We start from the raw sequence: 25,752 nt of genomic DNA, 5'->3' as shown, positions 1-25,752 counted from the left end.
GTACAAAATGAACACTATTCCAAGACAGTTCAGGAAGCTCTGAAATAACCCCAACCCTCCTATGGGCAGGTGAGTGCACTGGTGGGAATTAGGAACATTCTCTCAAGGGACAGTTGTTAAAATCCTTCCCTTTAAGACAGAGAGCTCAAGACCTCAAGCTCATATGGGGTGTTAATCAGATAGAAAGAAGGTGCACGGTACAAATAAACCAAATATATATATACGTATACTAATAAAACTTTTTCATTACCTTTCCTTGGATGTCAGGTCAGACACCGGGCAATGCACTGGAGAAAGTGGCGATGTCATGCTTGTGTCACTCTGAGACGTAGAGCTTTCTGAGGCAGGTTTTGTACTAGCAAATTCAATAACGTATTTCAACATGTCGGGGAGTGGGAACCGAGCTGGGCCCGAGCCATATTTCACATACCTACGAGGCAAAGACAATGGTACTCTATTGGCCATGTCTGTCTTATATTTTGAGGCTTGCTGACAAAAGATCTGTTGTGGTATGAAGAGTTGATGGAAAGGCTATTTCTAAACACTACACAATATTTAACACATTATTCAAACAATCTGTAGGGCAAAAATCTCTAACTACAAAAGTAAAAATTCATAACAATCTAAACTTTTATACCTGGCAATATAACAAATGGGCTCCTAACCAAAGTCATGCCAGTTATGTTTTCTCTTGATATCATATCACATTTAGGCTCTGGACATAAAAGTAAATGCTGTTTTTTAAAGGAAAATAGAGATATTACCAGTACTCAAATCTGAAAAAAATGCTGGTGAACTAGTACCCACGTTTTTTTTCTTTGCTGCCCTATAGATCAACCACTTGGCAATTATTAGGAAAAAATGAAAGAAAGCTGGAAATGGTAAGTAGATATTGATAAAGGTCAGAGTTTAAGAAAACTAGCTAATCTTTTTTTTTTGCAGAGTCCTAAGTACCCTATTATTCACACACTCAAAAACAGCATAGGCCAGGCATAAATTATTAAAGATTTCTTTGGGATTAGTAAATAATAAATATCTGAAATATGTAACCAAAATAACAAATTATTTTAATAATACACAATATTCTGCCATTACTATCATATGTTAGAGTCATTAAAGAAATTTACTTTAATGAATTCTACAGTTCACTATAGTAGACAAAGTTTAAACGGTACAATAATTAAGTTGACCGATTGATACAGGTAAACTCTGTAGTTCTGGGATTCTATTTACAAAGGATAGAGTCACTTCACATTTTTCTTCTCTGAATAAAGTGAGAGGTAGGGGGAAGAAAGGGGTATAGAACTAGGAAGAAGGAAAATTGTCTGTTTCTATATTTAGAAGGACATTATGAAATGAAAACACTAGTGGAAAATATGTACAGAGCAATCAAAGTCAACCACATTAGAGGATATGCAGTGTTGACTCTCAGGAAAATTAATGACCTAGCAATAGAGTGGGTAGAGATGGGGTGATGATAGCAGCAAAATTGTTAAGCAGATAAAGGGGGGAAAGCCACTAACATTGTATGAGATTCTTTCTGAAATGCTAAATCAATGGGCTCTATCTTGACTAGAAAGAAATTACATTGATTCCCCCTTAGGAAGTCATAGGAGTGATTCCACAGAAATAATGTAAACAAAGAAAAGGGACTGAATCCTCTATAAGACAAAGGACTTTGTACATGTCAGAAATATTAGCCCTTTTAATCAGTTAGCCCTACTATAGGTAGAGCAGAATTGTTTTTTGTTTTTACCTTCCCCAGACATTCAGAAACTGTTTTCCCAAGACAACGGGAGAGGAGCACTACGGCATTACTCCTCTTGTGTTTATGAAAAAGACGGTAAAGACAGTGGAAAAGGAAAGGGCTATAAAATCAGAATGTGGGTCCTCTGAATACATTGCCAATAACTGTGGCTCAGGGTCACTTAAGTCCCCTGGGACTACTGTTTGCCCATGGATACTATTAGCTCATCTTGAAAACTACTTCACCCTTAGGGAAAAAAAATATTATTTTATAAAATACACTAGTTAATACTTGAAGTCTGAATTAATCCATCTATATATATAAAAGCCCAAGTGACCATTATGACCGGTCAACCAAATGACCGGTCGCTATGATGTGCACTGACCACCAGAGGGCAGAGGCTCAATGTAGGAGCTGCCCCCTGGTGGTCAGTGTGCCCCCACAGCCAACCTCCTGCGTCTGGTCAAACTCCTGCAGTCCCTTCCCCCAGCTAGCAGCCCTGATTGGGACTGGGTGAGATGGCCCCGAACACCGCCAGGCCAAGGGACCCCACCTGTGCACAAATTCGTGCACTGGGCCTCTAGTTTTTAAATATAAACAAGTTATCTGATTTTAATGTTCTACTCCTACATTTATAAGCACAGAGGTGTCCATAACTTACCTTTCCAGTTTTTGTTGCAGGACTTTCACTTCCTCCTTCAATTTTCGAATACTTTCTCTCTTACTTCGAATAAGCTCTTTGCTTCTGTACATGTATCTAAGCAAATAAGCCCAAAATCACAATTTATATTTAAGAACATTAATAACACAAAATCTCAGCAAACTAGGGACAAAAGGAAACTTCCTCAATTAGACAAAGGACATCTATAAAAACACACAGTTAACATCACACTTAATGGTTAAGATTACTGAAAGCATTCCCTCTGGAGGCATAGCCTGGAGGCAATGAGGTAAAAAACACACAATTATAATAAAATTATACATGAATTTAGAAATAAACAATTAGATATGTGCAAGACCTGTACACTAAAAATTATGAAACACTGTTGAAGAAATTCACAAAAAAACTAAATAAATGGAGCTATACTATATTCATGGATTGAAGAACTAAGAATTGTTAAGTCAATTTCCCCAAACTGATCTATAGATTCAATACAATCTCAATTAAAATCCCAATCACTGACAAGCTGATTCTAATGTTTATATAGAAATGCAAAGGATGCATAACCTGTGGACACAGACAATGGGTGGTGAGGGGTTGGGGAAGGGGGATGAGAATGGGAGCAGGCTGGAAGAGGTTAATGGGAAGAAAAGGAAGGCCTATGTAATACTTTCAACAATAAAGATTAAAAGGAAAAAGAAAAAAAGAAAGAAATGCAAAGTTACCAGGATAACCAAAACAATTTGAAAAAAGAAAAACAAAGTTAGAGAACTTATACTGAGGTCAAGATTTATAATAAAACCACAGTAATCGAGACAATGTGGCCCTGACATAAGATTAGGCAATAGACAGAAAAGAGACTCCAGAAATAGACCCACAAATGTAAATTTAATTAATTCTAACAGAGTATCAAGGTAATTCAATGAGGGAAAGGAGTGTCTTTTCAACAAATGGTGCTGGAATAATTGGACACCCACATGCCATCTTTCCCCTCTTATTAAAAAAAAAACAAACAAAACACCAAAAACCTTTATCTCATACTATATATAAATATAAATTCTAAGAGTCATAGACATAAATTTAAGAGTTAAAATTACAATTTTTCAGAAAGGGAAAAAAAAGAAAATCTTTGTGACCTGTGGTTTGGCAAAGATTTCTTAATTAGAACATAAAAAGCACAAACTATAAAAGAAAAACTGATATATTATACTTCATTAAAACTAAAATTCCTGCTCTTCTAAAAAACACTGGAATTAAATGGAAGAGACAAGCGGACAGGAAATATTTGGATTTGAATCTAAAATGTATTTTAAAAAACCCTTAAAACTCAGTATGATCACAACAACACAGTTAAGGAAGTGAATAAAATGTTTGAATAGACATTTCACAAAAGAAAATACACAAATAACCATTAATTAAGTACATAAAAAGGTGCTCAACATCATTAGTTATCAGGGAAATATAAATTTTAAATAATAAGATATCCCTACAAACCCACTATAATGGCTAACATTAATTCCACATGTTGGTGAGAATTTGAAGCAAATGGAGCTGGTAGAAATGCAAAATTGTACAGCCACGTTAGAAAACAGTTGGGAGACCGAAAAGATGGCAACCAGCAAGAAGGCAGGGAGGGAGAGTGTGTGAAAGAGTGAGGGAGCGATAGAGGAGTGTGTGGACATGTGTGGTGTGTGTGTGTGTGTGTGTGTTAGCTAGGGTCAGTTAGATCTTGCAGGGTTTTTGGGGAGCTGCTGGACCAGGAAGTCTTAGACTGCGAAACCCCGCTGCCACTGCAAACACTCTGGGACGACCAGCGCTTGCACAGAAACCACGCCATCTTGAAGGGCAAAACTGCTAGCAACTAGGATCTTAGCCTAACCACCACCCAGTCTGTCCTCAGACGCAAACCAGGATCCTACAGCCACTCGGGACAAAGACCTGCCACCACAGCAGTGGCCTCACGGACACCAAGACTCCAGTCATCCTGGCCGCAGATTTCTGTGAGTCACAGAGCCCAACCCCCTCCCCGCCGGCCCACTGCAGCAGAATAGGACCTGCTAGACCCACGCAGCGCTAGCAGGCCTCCTGCTGACACAGGGCGGCTGTGCGACTTGACTTTAACTCTGGGCGTGTGCGCACATGGGTAGTCTGTTTCCCGCAGCGCATGAGCAGGCCTCCCGCGCCACAGGCAGGCTGTGCAACCCGGCTCCCCAAGCAGACCAGGGACCCTGATTCTCTACGCGAGAGGCCACACTGAGCAACAGTGACTTGACTCTCGGTGCACACATGTGGGAATTCTGTTTCTCATCGCGGGTGCACGGGAACACTGATTCTCAGTGCACACTCTCTGAGCGCCAGTGACTCCAATTCCTGATTTTCGATGCAAGGCTGCACCGAGTGACAGAGACTCCGATACTCGATTATCAGCACACAAACATGGGGACTCTGATTCCTGGAGCATGCTGAGACTCTTTTTCAGCGTGGCGCATGTGGGGACACTGATTCTAGGTGCGTACATGAGGCCGCACTGAGAGCAGATGACTCGGATTCTCGGCGTGTGTGGCTCCCACTGACCCACAGCAGCCACACATCTCAGTGTCAGAGCTCTTCAGTGACACTCGGGTGGCGCGACTCTCCTACTGCACACAACTCGGGCCCCCACAACTTGGAGTTTGGACCTTCTGGTGATACTTAGAATGGGGAGACAATGAAACAATCCCCAGAGGAAAGAAAAAGAGGATTCGTCAAGAAAGGAAGTAAGTAAAACAGAGACATGCAATATGACAGAAAAAGAATTCAGAGTAATGGTCATACAGTTCATATACTGGATGGACAAGAAACTCAACAACCTATGCAAAAATCAGGAAGAAATCAAAAGTGATATAGCTACAATCAAAAACGCTATGGAAGGTTTCAACAGTAGACTGGAAGAAGTGGAGGACCGAAATAGTGAGTTAGAAGATAAGGTAGAGAAACAAGCCCAATCTGAACACCAACTGGAGAAAATAATTAAAAATCAGGAGAGCCTAAGGGAGCTTTGGGATAACATGAAATGAAGTAACATACATATAATAGGGGTGCCAGTAGTACAAGAAGAACAGCAAGGATTAGATAATCTATTTGAAGTAATAATGACAGAAAACTTGTCTGATATGGGGAAGAAAAAAGTCACACAAGTATAGAGAGTCCCAAGCAAGATGAATTCCCAAAAGACCAACACCAGGACATGTCAGAATTGCAATGGCAAATGTTAACAACAGAGAGAATCTTAAAGGCTGCAAGAGAGAGATAGTGAGTTAACTACAAAGAATCCCCCATCAGATTATCAAATGATTTCTCAACAGAAACACATCAAGCCAGAAGGAAATGGAATGAAGTATACAAAGTGATGAAAAGCAAAGGACTGAATCCAAGAATACTCTACCCAGCAAGGCTATCATTCAAAATTGAAGGAGAAATCAGGAGCTCCGCAGACAAAAAAAGGCTAAGGGAGTTTATCATTACACCAAGCCAGCAATGCAAGAAATGCTAAAGGGAATGCTGTAAAAAGAAGAAATAGAAAGGGAGGAAGGAACACAGGCATAAAGAACAGAAATGGCTACAAACAAGTACCTATAAATAATAACATTAAACGTATATGGATGAAATGCTCCAATCGAAAGACATCGAGTGACTGAATGAATAAGAAAACATGACCCATATATATGATGTCTATAGGAGACCCACCTCAGAACAAGGGTGAGACCCACCTCACACAGACTGAAAGTGAAGGGATGGAAAAATATCTATCAGTCAAATGGAAATGAAAAAAACAAACAAACAAAAAAAAAACACTGGGGTAGCAATACTTTATCTGACAAAATAGACCTCAAAGTGAAGACCATAACAAGAGACAAGAAAGGCCACTTCACAATTCTAAAGGGATCGATACAACAAGAGGATATAACTCTGGTAAACATTTATGCACCCAATGCAGAAGCACCTAAATACATAAAAAATCTTCTGGAAGATATCAGGGGAGAGATTGACAACAATACAATTATAGTAGGAGATTTTAATAGCCCATTGACATTACTGCATTAATCCTCTAGACAAAAAAATTAGCAAAAAAATAGCAATGCTGAACAACTCAGTAGATCAGATGGACTTAATCGACATCTTCAGAACATTCCACCCCAAAACTACAGACTATGCATTCTTCTCAAGCGCACACGAGACATTTTCAAAGATAGACCACATATTGGGACACAGGTAAAGTCTCCCCAAATTCAAGAAGACTGAAATCATATCAAGCATCTTCTCAGATCACAATGGCATTAAATTAGAAATCAACTACAATAAAAGCAATCACAAAAATTCAAACACTTGGAGGCTGAATAGCATAATATTAAACAATGAGTGGGTTACCAAAGAGATCAAAGAAGAAATAAAAAACATCCTGTAAACAAATGACAATGAAAACGCAACAATCCAAAATCTTTGGGACACAGTGAAAGCAGTCCTGAGAGGGAAGTTCATAGCATTACAGGCCTACCTCAAAAAAACAAGAAAAACTGGTAATAAACCATCTAACACTGCAACTTGAAGAATTAGAAAGAAAACAACAAGCAAAACCAAAACCCAGAGTGAAGAGAAGGATGGAAATAATAAAGATCAGAGCAGAAATAAATGACATAGAGACCAAAAAACAATACAAAAGATCAATGCTGGTTCTTTGAAAGGATAAACAAGATTGATGAACCTCTAGCCAGGCTCACCAAGAAGCAGAGAGAGAGGACCCAAATAAACAAAATTAGAAATGAAAGAGGCGAAGTAACAACAGACCCCACAGAATTACGACGAATCGTAAAAAAATACTATGAGCAACTCTATTCCAACAAACTGGTCAACCTAGAAGAAATGGACATATTCCTAGAAAAATACAACCTTCTAAAACTCAACCAGGAATAATAAAAAAATCTGAATAGGCCGATAACTATGGAGGAAATTGAAGCAGTAATAAAAAAACTTCCAGCAAACAAAAGCCCAGGTCCATATTACTTCACAGGGGAGTTTTATCAAACATTCAAAGAAGAAATAAAACCTATCTTCCTCAGACTATTCCAAAAAATTCAAGAGGAAAGGAGCATTTCCAAGCTCTTTCTACGAAGCCAGCATTACCCTAATCCCAAAACCAGATAAAGACACTAAAAAGAAGAGAATTACAGGCCAATATCTCTGATGAACATAGATGTTAAAATCCTCAACAAAATTCTAGCAAATCAGATCCAGCATTACATTAGAACGATCATACACAATGACCAAGTGGAATTTATTCCAGGGATGCAAGGATGGTACAACATCCGCAAATCAATAAACGTGATGCATCACATAAACAAATTGAGAGATACCAAGCATCCCTGGGTCCGGGTGAGACCATGTGTCCCTGGATCTGGGTGAGGCCTTGTGCACCTAGGCCCGGGTGAGGCCACGTGCCCCTGGGTCTGGGAGAGGCCAAGCGTCCCTGGGTCCAGGTGAGACCATGTGTCCCTGGATCCGGGTGAGGCCTCGTGCACCTAAGCCCGGATGAGGCCACGTGCCCCTGGGTCTGGGAGAGCCCAAGCGTCCCTGGGTCCGGGTGAGACCATGTGTCCCTAGATCCGGGTGAGGCCACGTGCCCCTTAGTCCGGGTGAAGCCGTGCCCCTGGGTCCGGCCGAGACCAAACCAGAGGGAGTCGGACCTCCTTTACCACCATTTGTCCACCATCCAGAGCTGAGGGGTCAGTGCTGACATGTACACATAAGGAACTGGTGGACATTGAAATTGGGTCTCAAAAGAACTGTTGGTCCAGAAAGAAACTCACTACAGACTGATCCATCTGCCTGTCAGCATAACTATTATTGCTCGTCTCACATTCAGTTCTCATAAGTATATATCTAGTGACATATGATCTCGCTCATCTAGGGGAAATGAACAACATAGACTGAGGAACAAGAACAGAACCAGAAGCAAGGAGGCATCGATCGGACTATCGGGCCTCAGAGGGAGGATAGGGGAGGGTGGGGGGAGGGGGAGAGTTCAACCAAAGGACTTGTGTGCATGCATATGAGCCTATCCAATGGTTAAGTTCAACAGGGGGTTGGGGCATGCGTGGGGAGGGGGGGCGATGGGAATGGGGGGATGAGGACAAATATGTGACACCTTAATCAATAAAGAAATTAAAAAAAAATAAAAATAAAAAATAAAAAATAAAAAAAATTGAGAGATAAAAATCACAAAATAAGACAATCAATCACAGAACTCACCTGTCCATATAAATGATCTGAGGAAACTCCAGCTTATTGTGAATTTTCTCTGGCTGACCAAGGGACTGATTGAACTCAAACCTTGAGAGTTCAAAGGTTAACACTGTAGGTAGTTTTGTAAACCAACACTATGTCAGGAGTAGAAATGTGAGAGAAATAAGTTATTTTCAGGAAATGGCAATAGTCAGATTTAAAATATCCCTCATAACTCTGTATTTTTGGTATAAAATTTATATTCAAATCAAACTCATTCTAGAGCTCTTGTTTAATCTCAAATCCTAAAGGAAATGACCACTTAGAATCATGCCCTCATTGAAAACATGGTTAAACATTCCTCAATACTCCAGCTCAACTATCATCCTCAGAAATAACCACCCTTAAATATGTGAATGCACAAGCACCTATGCAATTTATTCATTAAGTCATCAGTACTCAAAATAGATTCAAAACCTGAAGAAAATGGCAGCCTAACCAAAGAATTAGAAATTATAATCTAAGCAGCACATAAGTAAGGGGACAACTATCTCCATGAATCAGCTAAAAAGACTAATATGTGTGCATATATCATGCATTATTTATTTATGGTCTATTAATCATAACTTGAATCCCCTGTCTAAAAAGGAAACTTGAAGTAGCTTCATGATTATGAGTTCTCAAGTTCCTAAGAAAATCTCTCAATTCCAACAATTTGCAAACGTCTCCTAAGGGACCCAGACATATGAACCTATAATGTTACCTTGAGTTTCAAGAAAAGAAAGCCCTGACTTTTAAAAACGATCTCAACTGTCACTGGTCATAGATGAGGAAAAGCTAGACCAGGAAAGGCCTTTCTGTCCAATTCACCTATAGGGCAGAGGTCTGTATGACAGCTTTAAAATATTCCCTTTACCAAAATACAGCGGTTCCCTTCACAGGCCCTCGTCGAGCCGAGGTGAATCCAAATAGCCTGTCTGACTACCTCAGGGCTAAATCTAAACAAGCATAATGATTTTCTTTTATATATATAAAGTGTTCCCATCCTTGAATAAAGGTCTCCAGAGGGCTAAGTAACGGGTGAGCATCCCCTCTTTTGTAAACACACCATCAGCTCCATGCAGCTCCTCACAATCAGGAATCGGTACCTTCCTTGAAGAGCTAGGGGAAGCAGTTCCTCTCTCCAGGTCCCAGCCCTGCCCTACCGCTAATGCATTTTGACAAGGCTCATGCTATACTCCCTCTATTTTAACTCAAGAAAGCTTTTCTTCCTCCTATAGTAATTATTGAGTTGGACTCATCATATAAGCCATAATTTTGTCTCAAAATGGATGATGAGAATAGAATAATCCAAGCTGTGTGGTACTGACAATAATGTTATACAAATGCAAATGCAATTCTTAACCCAGCTGAAGTCTTGAGATATTAATTACCCTTGTTCTCCCTTTAATGACCCCATTTCTTTCCAACCCACAAAAATAAATAAATGCAAAATTTAAAAACTTTTAAAGTAAAGGCAGAAGTTACAATGGAAAACAGTAAATACTATAATAGGGAAAATATTCTAAATGGCATACCATAGGAGTTAATCACTGTACTTTTACCCTCCGAAAATATGGAGGCAGTGCGCTCTCCCTACTCAGGTACAGGTAGGCTTCAACAGAAAGAGAGAAACTTGATCACACTTGAAATATCAGAAGCAGCATACAACCTTTATATGAGTAACTCAGACTCCAAATTCACACTTTTAGTAAAGAATTTATCCAATAGTAAGACTCACCAACTCGTATCAACTCATGAGAGATCTCAGACAAGTTTAAGTTCTGTTACATGTAAAGCTATGTGATGGGAAAACGACTGGCCAAAAAGCTCAGTCCTATTTAACTGGCTTTGTGGTTGGCACACCAAACAAAATACCCAACTCACCTCTTGTCCGTACTTCACTGAATGGTCGGAAGGAAGCAGCTCAATGTCACCTTCCACCATGGCCCCTTCCAAACATTCGTCTAAGTTGTGATAGCCATTTACCTGAAGGGGATACTGGCCGAAGGTCTCATTGTTACAAAAGGGCTTTCCTAGACAAAGAAACAGAATGATTTTTATAAGACATCACTACCATAGCGAGATCTAAAGCCAGTTTTTCTGGTACCAGAGACAATGTCTTCTTAATTCAGCAACATCCTGAGAACTGATCTGTAGTGCATTTAAGCCTGTGTGGCAACCGCTAATGAACCAGTGGATCCAGGCCCAGATCATTGGCAACTGCTAACACTGCAAAAAGAAATGCAAGCAGACAGTAAATGCCTCCTGACCGAGACTATCCCACGACCTGTGAGTTTGTCTTGCCTAAAAAAGCCTTACCCAGCCCAGCTGGTGTGGCTCAGTTGTTGAAAATCAACCTATGAACCAGGAGGTCACGGTTCCATTCCCAGTCAGGGCACATGCCAGGTTGCGGGCTCCATCCCTAGTAGGGGAAGTGCAGGAGGCAGCCGACCAATGATTCTCTCTCATCACTGATGTTTCTATCCCTCTCTCCCTCTCCCTTCCTCTCTGAAATAAACAAAAATACATTTGGGGGGGAAAAAAGCCTTACCCGAATCCAGTCAAACTCTAGATCCAACTACTAATTTATATCATGGATATGCAAGCAGCAAAATTTCAGAGTGTGGGAAATACAAATACTAGAGAACAAACAGCCTGCTTTCTTAAAAAAACAAAACAAAACAAAAAAACCATAAAACATTTCAAAGAAAATAGACTGAAGAAGAATCTATAGATTGTGAAAAGAGACTTAAAAGACATATCAACCAATCATAAACGTACCACATTTGGATCCTAATTAAGAGAAACTAAAAATAAACACTCTGCCTCCATATATAACTATGTAAGTTAACAATGTGAATACTGACTAGATATTTGATATATTTTTTTGGTGTGATAATGATATTGGATTGTTTTAAGAAGAATGGCAGAGGGGTAAGAGTAGACAGGGGTTACATGGAGAATGATTGGCCATAGGCTAATGGTTGCTGAGTTTACGGAGGTTTTTATATTGGTCTATTTCTATGTGTTCAAAATTCTCTATAGTTGAAAAAAAGAAAAAAACCTCATGTGCCCAACATGCAGCTTCTATAGCAGACAAACATTTCTGGCAGTCTAACACAATAAAACCTTTTGAGATTAGATATTACATTGGAAAGAACAACAGAAAATTAACATCACTGTGTATCTAAAATTAATACTAGATTTGGGTAGTGCAAATATTACACAACTTAATATAACAACTCTGAGATAATGAGCAGGCCCATCTTTTTAAATTTTTTATTGATTGATGAAAAAGAGAGAGAGAGAGATCAATTTGTTGTTCCATTTATTTATGCATTCATTAGTTGATTCTTGTATATGCCCTGACTAGGGGTCAAACCCACAACCTTGGTATATGGAGATGACGTTCTAACCAAAAAGCCTTACCCAGGTAGAGCTACCTGACTGGGACCATCTTATAGAGACCAATGATCCAGGACCTCACATAATTTGTCCACAATTACACAGCTTCTAAGAGGCAAAACCAACATTCAGACCTGCATTTGTCTGATTCCCAAGTCTTTTCACTACATTGCCTCCCCAAATTGTCACAGTAATATAGATCTGGTCACAGGACTAGCATTAACAGTTACAGCAGAGAATTTACCTTCACGAACCCCTTCAGTGAGGAAAGTACCGTAGAATAGCTGCACCATTGGATTTTCAGATTTGTTCTTGGGATTGCTGCTTTTAAAAAAAGGAGACAACTTGGTATCATTTGGATCAGATAAGCACTACACTAAACCCAACCATCATTCAAAAGCAAAAACACTACATTTTCATTTAAACGAAGAGCCAGGTATGGTCTAAAATAAGTAATAGATTATTTCAGTCCACACATTCACTGGACAAGTATATGCTAAAATCTGAAAGTACAAGGACAATAAGGCCTGAAAGCCTTATATATGTATCTGTATACATTCGATACATATATAAGAGATCTAGATATAGCTCTCCAAAGTACACAGGGTATAAAAGTAGTACACAGATAAGAATGAACCTTCTTGTGTAGTTCCGCAAATAAATAGAAAACGTTTTCCCAGTGGCATGATAGTCAAGGAATGAAAATACAGTGACCCTTGAACAATGAAGATGTTAGGAACAAAGTTGAAAATCCATGTATAATTTTGACTCTCCTAAAACTTAACTACTTATAACCTACTGTGGACCTTAAGCCTTACCAGTAATATAAACAGCTGATTAACACATATTTGTGTGTTATGTATTATACACTGTATCTTCATAATAAAATAAGCTAAAGAAAAGAAAATGTTAAGAAAATAATACACTATTTTCCACATTCATGACATACCTAACTTTTTCTTGATTTTTTTTTTTATATATCTAGGCTATATGGCTCATCTCAAGCTTTTTCAAATTGTTGCAAATCTCCAAAAATGTTTTCTAATATATTCATTGAAAAAAAATCATGTATATATGGATCTGCACAGTTCAAACCCATGTTGTTCTAAGGTCAACTGTAGTTTATATCTACAAGTCTACCTTAAATTGTTAACTATGTATGTTTCCATTTGCAAAGCTGTTTTATGATATACATTTCTTCTACCCAAAGTTATGACAATTTAGAAAACAAATTCCTCAGCATCTATATTGGGTGAGGGATACTTGTATCTTTGCCTTGAATTTCACTTCTGCTAATGGTTGACATGACTAAAAGCTGTTCTCTAACAGTCTACACCAGTGGTTCTCAACCTTCCTAATGCCGCGACCCTTTAATACAGTTCCTCATGTTGTGGTGACCCCTAATCATAAAATTATTTTCGTTGCTACTTCATAACTGTAATTTTGCTACTGTTATGAATCATAATGTAAATATCTATGTTTTCCGATTGTCTTAGGCGACCCCTGTGAAAGGGTTGTTCGACCCCCAAAGGGGTCGCGACCCACAGGTTGAGAACCATTGGTCTACACAGATTACACCAGTTGTCTTAGATCAAATTTAATGATCTATATTACTCCACCATGTTCACATCTACGATTTAACCTTTTAACACATTTTACAGCACAGGCTATGGCTGTAACAAAGTTAATAATTATGGCCCTTTTAGTAAAAAAATATGGGTTAATATGATTATCTATATCCTCAAAGAGAAAAACCAAAGGCAATGGGGATGCACAATGACAAATATGAGTGGCTACCCCATGAAGTTTGGAAAAAAACAGCAATTTCTTTTCTTTGCTTTTTTTTTTTTTTTCCTATTGATTTCAGAGAGGAAGAAAGAGGGAGATAGAAACATCAGTGATGAGATAGAATCATTGATGGACTGCCTCCCACATGTCCCCTAGCGGGGACTGAGCCTGCAATCTGGGCCTGTGACCTGAACGGGAATCGAACCATGACCTCCTAGTTCATAGGTCGACAATCAACCACTGAGCCATGCCAGTCGGGCAAAATCAGCAATTTCTACTTAAGATGAGTATTGTTCCCCCTTATCATAATTCTCACTGGACCACTGTGAGCAGGAAGGATGTACAAACGGATCCTTGACACTCACTTAGCATTAACAGCGAGCTGGAACGCATCCTCCAGCCAATCCAGAAGCTTGTGTGTGAATTCACTCACATCTTGCTATAAGAAAGGTAACAAATTGCAAAAGAGTTAGACCCCACACTATACTTAGTGAAACAAACATTTGCTTTTAACCCACCAATCACTAAGATTCTATTACCATGCAAAGATTTCTACTTTAGGGCCACCTATCAAGAAGATACATGGAACACTGGGACCAGCCACCAAAGGTGCAACCGAAGGCACGCTGGGCGGCCTCTAAGCTGTGGCTAGGAGGAAACTGGAATGCTGCCACTTCCAGCCACCTCTTTTTGTAACAAAAACTAAATCTTCCAGTTAGGACTTTTTACAAAGGTCCAAAGAACACATTGTAGTCCTTTAGGATTTATGAGATCTGCATGGAGAAAGAAAGCTTTTGTAAAATGTTTTGAGATTTTGCAGAACTGTAGGACTTTTAGAGAAAAAAAATTAATTTTATGAGGAAGAAGCTGCACTAATAATGAGAGCTTTGTTTCCTAACAGGAGACGGGGAAAAGAAGTTACTAACATCTAGAAGATTGCTCAGAGTTGCTGATCTCAGGGTTAGATGGTCTACACCCCAGCAAATGTGTAGACCAAGGACTTAGTTTTTCTCAGTGACTCTTTGCTAGCACTCACTGAGCTATTTTCCAACCTCCTACTTCAACAGCCTCTTTATAATTGTTATTTTTACTACTACTTCTTCCTCTTAGAACTGCCAGCCTCCCCCAGACAACACACACTCTTTTTACCACCTGTTCCTTAGACGTTATAAAGGGCAAAGGTAGGCACCCACAGTCCTGCTTACTCATGTTCATAGTTTATTACATGGCTAAAATAAACATTACAGTAATGTTAGGCATGATTTCAAACTCCACAGAGTCTGAGGGAAAACCTTGTACCTGCTGTTCCTCAGGTGATCGGAATGCTCCCTTTAAGAGATCGAGGGCTGCCGAAGGGTCTACAAATTTGCGATTTGATCCCATCATCAGAGCAAACAAATACTGAAGCTCTTGCATAAACATGACATTTCTCTTTTCCTGTAGAAAACACAGCAATGTGTACTCTTATAACCTCTTACTTGGAAAATTACAACATATAAAGAGAAAAGTTGTCAATGATCACTCCTTACATTTATATTTACCTAGATCTAGACCAGGGTCAGGTCTCAAACTACTATGTTACAGGTACTCTGAAAGGTCTCTATAGGGGATTCCTCTCAACTGAAAGAGTGTCTGTGTAGAAGCAAGGGAGTTAATAGTGTAATTGTTTTCTGAAGCTGCCGTCCTCCCTCCTGTTAGGAAATCTGTCACCCAGGTGAAATCCTGGGAAGGGTCAGACCACTGGCAAGAGTTTTCATCCTTCTGATCTTCTTTGTTAATCCCCAACCAAGGATATTTTTTTCATTGATTTTTAGAGAGAGTGGAAGCGAAGCAGGGAGGGGAGAAAGAGAAACATCAATAGGTTGCCTCCTGCACCCACCCTGACTAGGGCCCAGGCTCAAACTTGCAACCCAGGTACTTGCCCTTGACCGGGAATTGAACCCTCGACCCTTTGGCTCACGGGCTGATGCTCTAAACACTGAGCACACCAGCCAGGGCTAAAGCCTCTTCTGAGTCCAGACCTCCAGCACTAGGTGCCTCCTCTGCATCACTAGGTCTGAGTGACTAATGCAGCTCACTGCTCGCTGCCACAACAGAACAGTGATTCTGCATCTCCACATACTGAGGTCGGCAGGTAACTCACCACTTTCTTGAAACTGTTTTTCCAATTTTGTTCCTACTTAACTTTAGATTTTTGCAAACCCTTATTTCTTGTCACAAAGAAGGAAAAAGCCATTTGGAAGTGAAAACAATATTAGCACAAATCAAGAGCATCACAGTTATCAGCTTCAGCCAAAAAATTAAAAGCTTTTGGGATGAAAGGAACTAAACAGTGAAGATTCCTCAATAGCAGCAACTTACGGTGTGACTGGGACAACTTTCAAGCACACTCTGTGGCAGGCTGTAGCTGAGAACAAGTCTTCGAAATGCAGGCAATTGAAAGAGAGACTGAAATGAAGAGATAAATGGGTTGATAGCCTTTCTTTCAAAATAACTGCAGTAAGAAAATACTGCTTTTATCTTAAAAGTATGTATAACTGTCTACATAGTAATTCTACTTCTATTACGTTGAAGGAAATAATAATGGCTATGTATAAAAATTGAGCTGAATGCTAATTCTTTTAGGAAAAAACAAACAAAAAACTTTCTGATGACTAACAAGAGGAACAGATTAGATAAACTATAGTACATTTATACACTAGACTATTATGTAATCATTAAAATACTGTTGGAGAAAAAAATGTTTTCATAAAAATGGACTGCCACACAGCAGTGAAAATAAATGATCAAGAGCTACATGAATTACCATGGATAAATCTCAGACATATATTTTGAGTGAACAGAAGTTACAGAAAAATAAAGTGTTATATTATTTATATTAAATATAATCTATATATATATAAAAAGCCAGCGACTGGAACGCCGTAAAGACCAGAATGACCGGTCCCTATGATGCCCACAGCAGCCAGTGAACCGGCCTGATTAGGGGGTGGGGCCAGCCAGCCAACCTCCCGCATCCCCTCCCCCCAGCCAGCCCTACCCCTGATCTGCCTCTCCCACCCCAATCAAGGGCGGGGGCGCCAGCCAAGCCCCCGTGACCCTTCCCCCCAGCTGGCCCCACCCCCGATCAGCTGGCAACCCCTACCCCCGGCCATCCCCACCCCTGATCGGCCTCCCCACCCCAATCAGGGGCAGGGCCCGCCAGCCAATTGCCCACAGCCCCTCCCCGCAGCTGGCCTGGCCCCCGATTGGGATGGGCCAGACGGCCAACCTCCCTCCATCTCCTCTTCCGGACAGGCCTGGCCCCAATCCACCGAATTCTGGGCCTCTAGTTATATGTAAAGTAATACTATAGGTTGTTTAGGATTCATACATATATGGCTATATTTGAGGGGTAGGGAGGAGCTGACAGGATGGGAACAACAGGGACTCAATAGCACAGAGATTCATAACATTTATTTCTGAAGCTGGGTAGTGAGAACAGATTCCCCACTCATCACAGTTTTATATTAAGAAATTTTAACAACAGATATCTCTGGCTGGCAGAGTTAGGATGAAGGATTCTTTTCATTGTTTTGTAAACCATACATTTTTCTACTATGAATATCTTTTGAAAGATAATGTTTTCCAAATCTGTCATGTCACTATGACTCCGCATCCCAACACGCTCCTCAAACAAAAGCCCCTGCAGTCCGCACCCTGGACTCCTGAAGCCACAACCTGGGTGGACAACAGGCCCCCCCTCCCCTCCCTTGATGGCAGGCCTACTAGGACTCACCCGCTAGGGTGGGAGCACAGCTGGACTGGGAGTATCAGCCCTCTGCCTTCTCCATTCCACTTTGACTGCCTCCCTCACACACCTCCATTCCTCCCAGTTTCACTTTTGCTCTGCTCACCACCCCATAACCTTTTCCAGGACTTCGGTTCTACCACGATAAAATGGCTTTACATTTTCAGTCACATCACTCTACCTCCTCACCTTCACCAAAATCAGGCCTTACCCCATCGCTCTTAAAAACCACAAGAGGGCACTCCCATTTCCCAACACCTGCTTCTTCTGTATTCTTTGTACTACTTAATTACATCCTCCTCCTCCAGTTTAGAAATTCAGAATCATATTGGAATCCTTTCCCTTTCTTAACCAGCCACATCCAACACAGAGAAGTGCCTGGATTGAGCCCCAGGGGTGCTGGATCCAACCACCTCCTCCAATCGATGGCTGCGAACACACTCTCATCACTGCTCACCTGGATCACTGCACACAGCCTTCCTGCCTCCAGAACATCCCCTGTACCAATTCACCTGCCACGCAGGTTCTTCCATCTTTCTAAAATGACCAAAATTAAGCTCCCAACTCACTGAAGACTATTCTCTGGTAATAGTTCTTACAATCCCAAGTCCTGTCATCCTACTAGGTAACTTCGGTCAACATTCAATCATGGGACCTCCTGTCACCTCTACCTCAGAATAAATCAGGAATCCAACCTCTTCTCTACTTCTACGGCTACCAGCCTGGTCCAGGCCCATCACCTCGCACATGGATGACTGCAGTAGTCTCCATAGGTCTCTTCACTGGTTCTTGCCCACTCCATCCATTCTCACAGTAGCCAGAGTAAGCCTTTAAACTCAGGTCAGAGTTCACCACTCCTCTGCTCAGAACCCTCAGTGACTCCCATCTCACTCAGAATGAAAGACAAGTTACCTCTCCAATTTCATCCCGATGATTCCCCCTTCTGCTCCTAGCACTCCTGCCACTCGGGACTCCAGGGTGTCCTGTGCACACATCAACCCCATGAACATACGCCCACCTCAAGGCGTTGCACTGCGGTTTCCCCAACCTGGAATATTCTCCCCCCACAGCTGTCTGGCTCACTCCCTTGGCATTTGCTCCAATCTCATCTCCTCAGCTTAACATCACTGTTTACACTGCAAACTGCTCCAGTCTCTCCTGCAGCAACTGCAATCTCCATTAACCTGCTCTTTTCTCTATCACACCAATCACAGTCTAACATATTATATAAATTTATTTACATCTTAATTCTGTAAGGGCAGGGCTCTGTTTGGCTGTGTTCACTCCTGCATCTCAAGGGCCCAGAGCATTCTAGACATACAGGAGGTGGAATATTCAACTAGGATGTGCTGCGAGAACACATCCTAGTTGAACATCCACTCAGCCCAGGGACCCTTTGTCTCCTGAGCGTCTTCTCTCTAGTGACACATTCCTCCAGTCCATCTCTACACCCACACCACAGCCACACCTGGATATGCCAACACCTGAAAAGATGCCAGATCACAAATGCAGAAAATCCCCCTCTTAAAGCATACCCGTCTTCTGGCTTATCTTTTCAACTACCTACAGGACATTTGTCCCTTGATTTCATAGGAACCCAAGCAAACTGACCTCTTTCGTTTTCCCCTAACAATCAGTTCCTTCCTGTCTTCATTTTTCCCTTTCTACCTTTGATTCCCTTCATTAAATTCTCAAATTGCTCTTTTGTCTTCACCAGACCCAGAAAATCCTCCAACCTAAATTAATTTAACTTTCCAGTTTCAGAGCGCTGCTAAGAAGTCCCGATAAAAACAGTACATACTGATATCACCTGATATTCTGCTGCCAACCAGTTGCCCACTGTCTGCAACAACTCTTAAACTTCCACTCCATTTAAAATCTGACTCTTATCATTCCTCCGCCCAGGCTCAGAAAAGGACTGCTTATTTCACAGAGGAAAAATCGACTATTAGAAACTATATCAACTTTATATTCAGTCATCATTTCTTCCTTCTTTCCCCATTACTCTTGCCGTTTCTTATTCCCTCCCTGTATGTGCCATATCCTGTCCTCCCATGCGCTCAGAAACTGTACTCATTATCCCCTCTACCTGCTAGTTCTTTTCAACATCTCTCACAGGAGCGAAGGCTGAGGGGGTGTGAATACAGGGGGTCTCAATCTAAGAACTGACTGATGTCCTTAATTCTACACTACCTTCCTAAATTCTGTTCTCAACATAGATTCCAGGAGTCCTCTTGAAATGGAAGTAGGATACTATCACTTCTCTGCTCCGTTCCCAATACTTTCCCATTTCATATATATATATTCCCTAAATCCTCATCATGACCCCATGCTCCCCACCCCACCTCCACCTTTATGACCTCATCACTGTCTGTCACCCTCTCCCCCATCACTCAGTTCTAGCCTTTTTCCTATTTCTCAACTCATTAAGCAAGCTTCTGAACCTGGGCCTTTTACTTGCCGTTTCCTCTGTCTACAATGCTTTTATGTAATTACTAGAGGCCTGGTGCACGAAATTCATGCACGGGGGGCGGGGGGGGGGGGGGAAAGGGGGTGTCCCTCAGCCCGGCCTGCGCCCTCTCACAGACCGGAACCCATCAGGGGATGTCTGACTGACGGCTTAGGCCCACTCCCCTAAGCCAGTAGTCGGACATTCTTAGTGCTGCCGCGGAGGCGGGAGAGGCTCCTGCCACCACCACTGCGCTTGCCAGCTGTGAGCCCAGGTTCTAGCTGAGCGGCGCTCCCCCTGTGGGAGCGCACTTACCACCAGGGGGCAGCTCCTGCATTGGGCGTCTGACCCCTGGTGGTCAGTGCACGTCATAGCAACCGGTCGTTCCACCGTTCTGTCGATTTGCATATAAGCCTTTTATTATATAGGATATGGCTCATTCCCTCACCTAATGCAGGCCTCTGCTCAGATGCCCACCTTATCAAAAAGGCCACACCTAACTACCCTATACAAATAGCAGCCTCTGTAGCTGATTCCTCTCTGGGCCCCTCTTACCCTCATCCATTTGTCTTTATGGCACTTGTCACCACCTGACATACATTGTTTACTGTCTGTCCCACTCTTTTCAAGGTAAACTCCATGGGAGTGAGGGCTGTTTATTCACGGCTGTTTGCCCAGTGCCAAAACAGCGCCAGGCACAGGAGTCCATAGATTTTATGTGTGGAAAGGGAGGATCCCGTTTCTGGCTGAGCAGCAGGGTAGATGTCCAATGCTATGATGAAGGAGACTGCAGGCACAGGGTCGAGTCGGCCCTGTGGCCATGTCCGGTGTAGATGCCTGAGACAACTCTAGAGGCGGCTCTCTCTAGGGGGTTCATCCACTCCCTTGGCTTTATCTCCACCCATGCTACTGATCCCCAGAACGTACCTGCAGCCCAGATCTTTTTACTGAACTACAGATTCATAGAGTTCCCTGACTACATGATACCCTCAAACTCAATGAGTATAAAACTGAACTAATCCCAGAGGCCTGCCTCACAAGAATCAGATTTGAGGTGCTGGATTGCCAGGAACATCCCCAATATCTGACTGCCCTTGTCAGAACAGGAGTTGGGCCACATGATAGTTTGGGACTGAAGGCCCAAACCCTCACAAAGCCCATGGCTCCACTCTGTCGGGAAGGAGGTGGCTCCTGGACTGTGATGGCTATGGCAGATGGCAAGATGATGGCCCATTTGCGCACACACAGCAGCCGCGTTGTTAGCTAGCTTTACCCTGGGAGTTGGAAGGGCCAGGGTGCTGCTCTGTGGCTTCCTGCTGGGTTGAGGTTAAAGCTGGAAGCCCATTGGTAAGTTAATCCTAAAAGTAACTTTGCAAAGCACTCCTGGATGGTCACACAGAAGCATGAAGGTGGCAGAGGAGTCCCTGCTTTCTGTGAGATTTCAGTTGGAGACTCCCAGGGGGAAATCTGCACACGTGTCAGGGAAGACAGGAAGCCCAGTCACATCATTGAGAGAAAAACCCAGCTGCTAACCTGGGGACTTCCAGGGGGATGGGGCAGGCCATCTGCCAGCACGGGCAGCAGCCCAGGTGCTGTGTTCACATCACTCCAGTAAGACAACGGGGCCACATGAGGCCGTGATGGGGCGACAGTGAAGTCAGCCCTGGAGGTGTCATGTGGCTTCCCAAGGCTTCCTCAACAACTTAACCCCTCTGTAATCACACAGTATGTTCTTTCACCCACTCGATTCACTCACTCATCTACTCAAGAATCCCTGAGAGGTGAATTATACACTGGCTTTGCCTTCAGGGAGCCCACTGTCTAGGACATGGTGCTGTTTAAGTGTTTAGAAGTATTATCAATGAAAAGTGTTATACATGGAATCAGAGAAGATAAAAAGTTAAAATGAGGACTCTGTACTGGAATACCTTAAAGGTTCCTCTCTCCTCCATAGTCCATGATTTTTTAAGTGACAATCTATCCTATTTTGTCACATATCTTGGTCTGCCACCTAATAATTATTGGGGGAGGGGGGACTGAACAGAAATCCCACTCTTAACACACACCCAAATCAGCCCTCCTGAAGCGTCAGGAGGTTTATCCACCTGTATTCCAACTAGAAACCTTGGGAGTCTTTCTCCACTCTCTCCTGCAGAGATCCTGGATTTAGTCACTTTCCAAATCCTGTACATCTGTCTCCTAACACCTCCCAAATGCTTTCCTTCTCTTCTCTGTGGCTTATGCCACGTCCCTGTTGCAGACCACCGTCATTACCTGCCTGCCTGCATGACAGCCTCCAACAATTGGCTTCTCCTTAGTAACTACTGCCACAACACAGTAGTCACTGAATGTTGATCTAAAACACCGACTCAACAGATTTACAACCACAGAGGATCTTGTTTTTATACTGCCCAATGTAGACACCAGAGCATATGAGTCCAGAACACAAGAAAGCAACCAAACACGAGGCTGTGGGGGAAACTCTCCAGTTTTATATGTTTCCATTTTTTTAAAGCTATGCTCCTCACATTTTGGTTTAATAAATTACAATACTGTTTCAAAATTACATAGTTGTCTCTTAAAAATATCATACCTGAATAACAGCACTAAACCAACATGTATTGCCAACATTTTTCAGCCCAACTGGCCAACCATCGACTCGCCTCCAGTCATTGGGATTGGGATTTTCTCCCCAGACTTCACAGCGTTTCCTCTTCGAGCGTTTAGTTTCTGCAGAGGTTGCCTCGTGCATCCTGCATTGCGCCAACATACCACACATCAGAAAAGGAAAAAGTTAAAGAACAACGTACTACATGGAGGATATTGGTAACCTTTCATAAAGTTTATAAAGGCCAGATAAACTATTTGTTGGGTAATCACTGGCTATATAGTAATTATAAGATTATAACGTAAGTGAAAAGTAAGGTTTAAACATAAAGATGTTAATCCTTCTATAACAGAGATTATTACTAATAAGGTGCTTCATGGAACTGGGTTGAGACTTAAGACTATTTATGGTAGCATAGGAAAAGTTTTAGATTTTACCAACAGTGCCCTCTCTCAGACCATGTCATTGAAAGAGGCAAGAGAGACACCCTACTATAAGACACCAGTAAGAGCCTCCGACCTGGCCGGCATGGCTCAGTGGTTGAGCATCCACCTATGAATCAGGTCAGGGCACATACCCAGGTTGCAGGTTCAATCCCCAGTGTGGGACGTGCAGGAGGCAGCCAATCAATGATTTCATCTCATCACTGATGTTTCTATCTCTCTCTCCCTCTCTTTTCCTCTCTGAAATGAATAAAAATGTATTTTTAAAAAATAAGAGCCTCCTAACTGTCTAGTACCCAAACCATGGACCTGTGTTTCCCTGAAAGAAACAACTCGACAGTACAAGGGAATAAACATATCTGGAAACTGACAGGCCACTACTGGAACTGGATATTTGTGAACAATTCCAGCCAGTCACCAAATTAGTACCAATTCAAATACTATATTCCCTGTTCACTTCTGAGACAGGGTAGTTGAATCATTATTTCATTTTTAAAACTCAACATAACCCTCAAATTTTACAAAGGCTCAACGATTATAAAGGGCATTCATATTTATTGGATACTTGCACTAGAATGCCCCCCCCCCCGCCCCCGACCCATGAATTAGCAATTATGAACTACATAACCTGCAGGCTTCTACCCAAAGACCACAGGCTGCAATAAGACACTTATCATATTTGGCTTTTCAAAAGTGAACCAGAGTAAGTAAGCTAAATTTAGTAAATTTTCCTTAAAAAAATTTCATTCAGATGCAATTAAAGGAGCCTGGAAGAATAGTTCTTGAGTGGCACTCACAAAGCTGTTGCCTTTGACCTAATGTAGGGAGCAAAGATTATAAATTAAATCAATTACCTGTTAAGATCTCTTCCATCAGTTTGAACTTTGGGGGACTCCAGTAGACTCAAAGCAATGGCAGCCTGAAGATCATCTTTATTCTCATGAGTAAGGTCTATTACTTCTGCAAGATACATTGAACTTCAATTAGTCTACATGCAGGAAACACTGCCCTTCTGTGTGTATTGCAGGAAAAAAAGTAAAAGCATTAACAAACCTAGATATACTCAAACTCACACGTTTACCAATGCAAAAAACCTAAACGAAACATTAGCAAACAGAATCCTGCTAATGTACAAAAAAAGATTCTATATTATGACCAAGTTGAGTTCATAGGAAACATTGAGTTAACATTAGAAAAGAGACCAGTAAAATACATTATCTTAACATTTCAAGGAAGAAAATGATAATCTCAATAGATACAGAAAGAGTAGTTGATAATATTAAACCTCCATTCAAGCATAAAAACTCTAAACTAACTAGAAAGAGAATATTCTTAGGCTGAGAAAGAGTATCCATGAAAAGCCCACAGCACATTTTGTACTTAATGGTGAAATGTCAAACACATTTCCTTTAAAACCAAGACTAAGACAAAGATGTCCACTATCAAGGCTTTTGTTCACTATGGTTCTGAAAATTCCGGTCAGTGCAATAAGAAAAGAAAAAATAAATTTTTAAAAAATATGAGAATTGGAAAATAAGAAAGCTGTCATAACTCATAGATAACGATCACCTACAAGAGAAACCCAAAATAATCTATAGACAATAGTTACAATTAATAAAATGTGGCTGGACAAAAGATCAATGTACAAAAGTTAAGTAAATTTCTATACATGAACAATGAAGAACATTTAATTTAAAAAGAAAAAAACACACAAAACTGTAGTAATCAAGATTGTGAGCTACTGGCATAAAGACAAACACACAGATCAAGGGAACAGACTTCAGTGGAACAGAAACAAACCTCGTATTTATGGTCAACTGCTTTTCATCACAGGTACGAAGACAATTCAGTAGAGAAAGACTATATTTTTAATGAATGGTACTGGAACAACTGGATATTTACACACAAAAGAATGACTTTAAACCCCTACTTCACACCATTTAAAAAAATGACCTTGTGACCACATGATAACAGCTAAAATTGTTAAACTGTTAGAAGAAAACACTGTAATTCTTTGTGATACTGGATTAAACAATGGCATCTTAGAGATGACATCCAAAGCACAAACAACCAAAGAAAAAACTAGATAAATTTGACATCAAAATTTTTAAAAACCCACAAACCTTGGGCTTCAGAGGACACCATCAAGAATGCGAAAGGACAACACACAAAACAAGAGAAAATTTTTGCAAATCATGTACCCAGTAAGATACCTATATACAGACAATAATGAAAAAAACAAATAGCCCAATTTTTTAAATCGGCAAAGAATTTGGATAGACATTTTTTTGAAGAAGACATACAAATGGCCAATAACACATGAAAAGATGCTCAACATCATTAGCCATGAACATATTACATGAATCAAAATAGCTCACAGCAGCCTTGCTTATAATAGCAAAAAAATGTGAACAAATCCTAAAGTCAATAAATACATAAACTGTAGTATATTCAGACCATGAAATACTACACACCAGTGAAAATAAGTGAACTACAGTTATAACTTTCATCATGGATGAGTCTCCCAAAATATTGATTTAAAAAGATCACTATGTGCACCA

General features: G+C 41.1%; 1 protein-coding gene across 3 annotated transcripts in view; it reads right to left on the bottom strand.

Annotated features, from left to right (window-relative positions):
* Positions 1 to 25,752, bottom strand: part of USP28 (ubiquitin specific peptidase 28) — a 66,770-nt gene that overhangs the window by 23,830 nt on the left and 17,188 nt on the right. For 2 of the 3 annotated variants that reach the window (XM_054724620.1, XM_054724621.1), the window contains exons 4-13: positions 24,046 to 24,151; positions 22,734 to 22,893; positions 16,263 to 16,349; positions 15,201 to 15,338; positions 14,267 to 14,340; positions 12,358 to 12,437; positions 10,593 to 10,741; positions 8,694 to 8,821; positions 2,409 to 2,504; positions 251 to 430 (exon numbers count right to left, since the gene is read on the bottom strand). In XM_054724620.1, the coding sequence (XP_054580595.1) occupies positions 251 to 430; positions 2,409 to 2,504; positions 8,694 to 8,821; positions 10,593 to 10,741; positions 12,358 to 12,437; positions 14,267 to 14,340; positions 15,201 to 15,338; positions 16,263 to 16,349; positions 22,734 to 22,893; positions 24,046 to 24,151 (1,198 nt within the window). The remainder of the gene's footprint in view (positions 1 to 250; positions 431 to 2,408; positions 2,505 to 8,693; positions 8,822 to 10,592; positions 10,742 to 12,357; positions 12,438 to 14,266; positions 14,341 to 15,200; positions 15,339 to 16,262; positions 16,350 to 22,733; positions 22,894 to 24,045; positions 24,152 to 25,752) is intronic. The other variant, XM_054724622.1, reaches the window with a different exon arrangement.

This window comes from Eptesicus fuscus, chromosome 13, assembly GCF_027574615.1.
Source record: "Eptesicus fuscus isolate TK198812 chromosome 13, DD_ASM_mEF_20220401, whole genome shotgun sequence".
NCBI classification, from domain to species: domain Eukaryota; kingdom Metazoa; phylum Chordata; class Mammalia; order Chiroptera; family Vespertilionidae; genus Eptesicus; species Eptesicus fuscus.
This window is presented reverse-complemented; position numbering and strand designations above follow the sequence as displayed.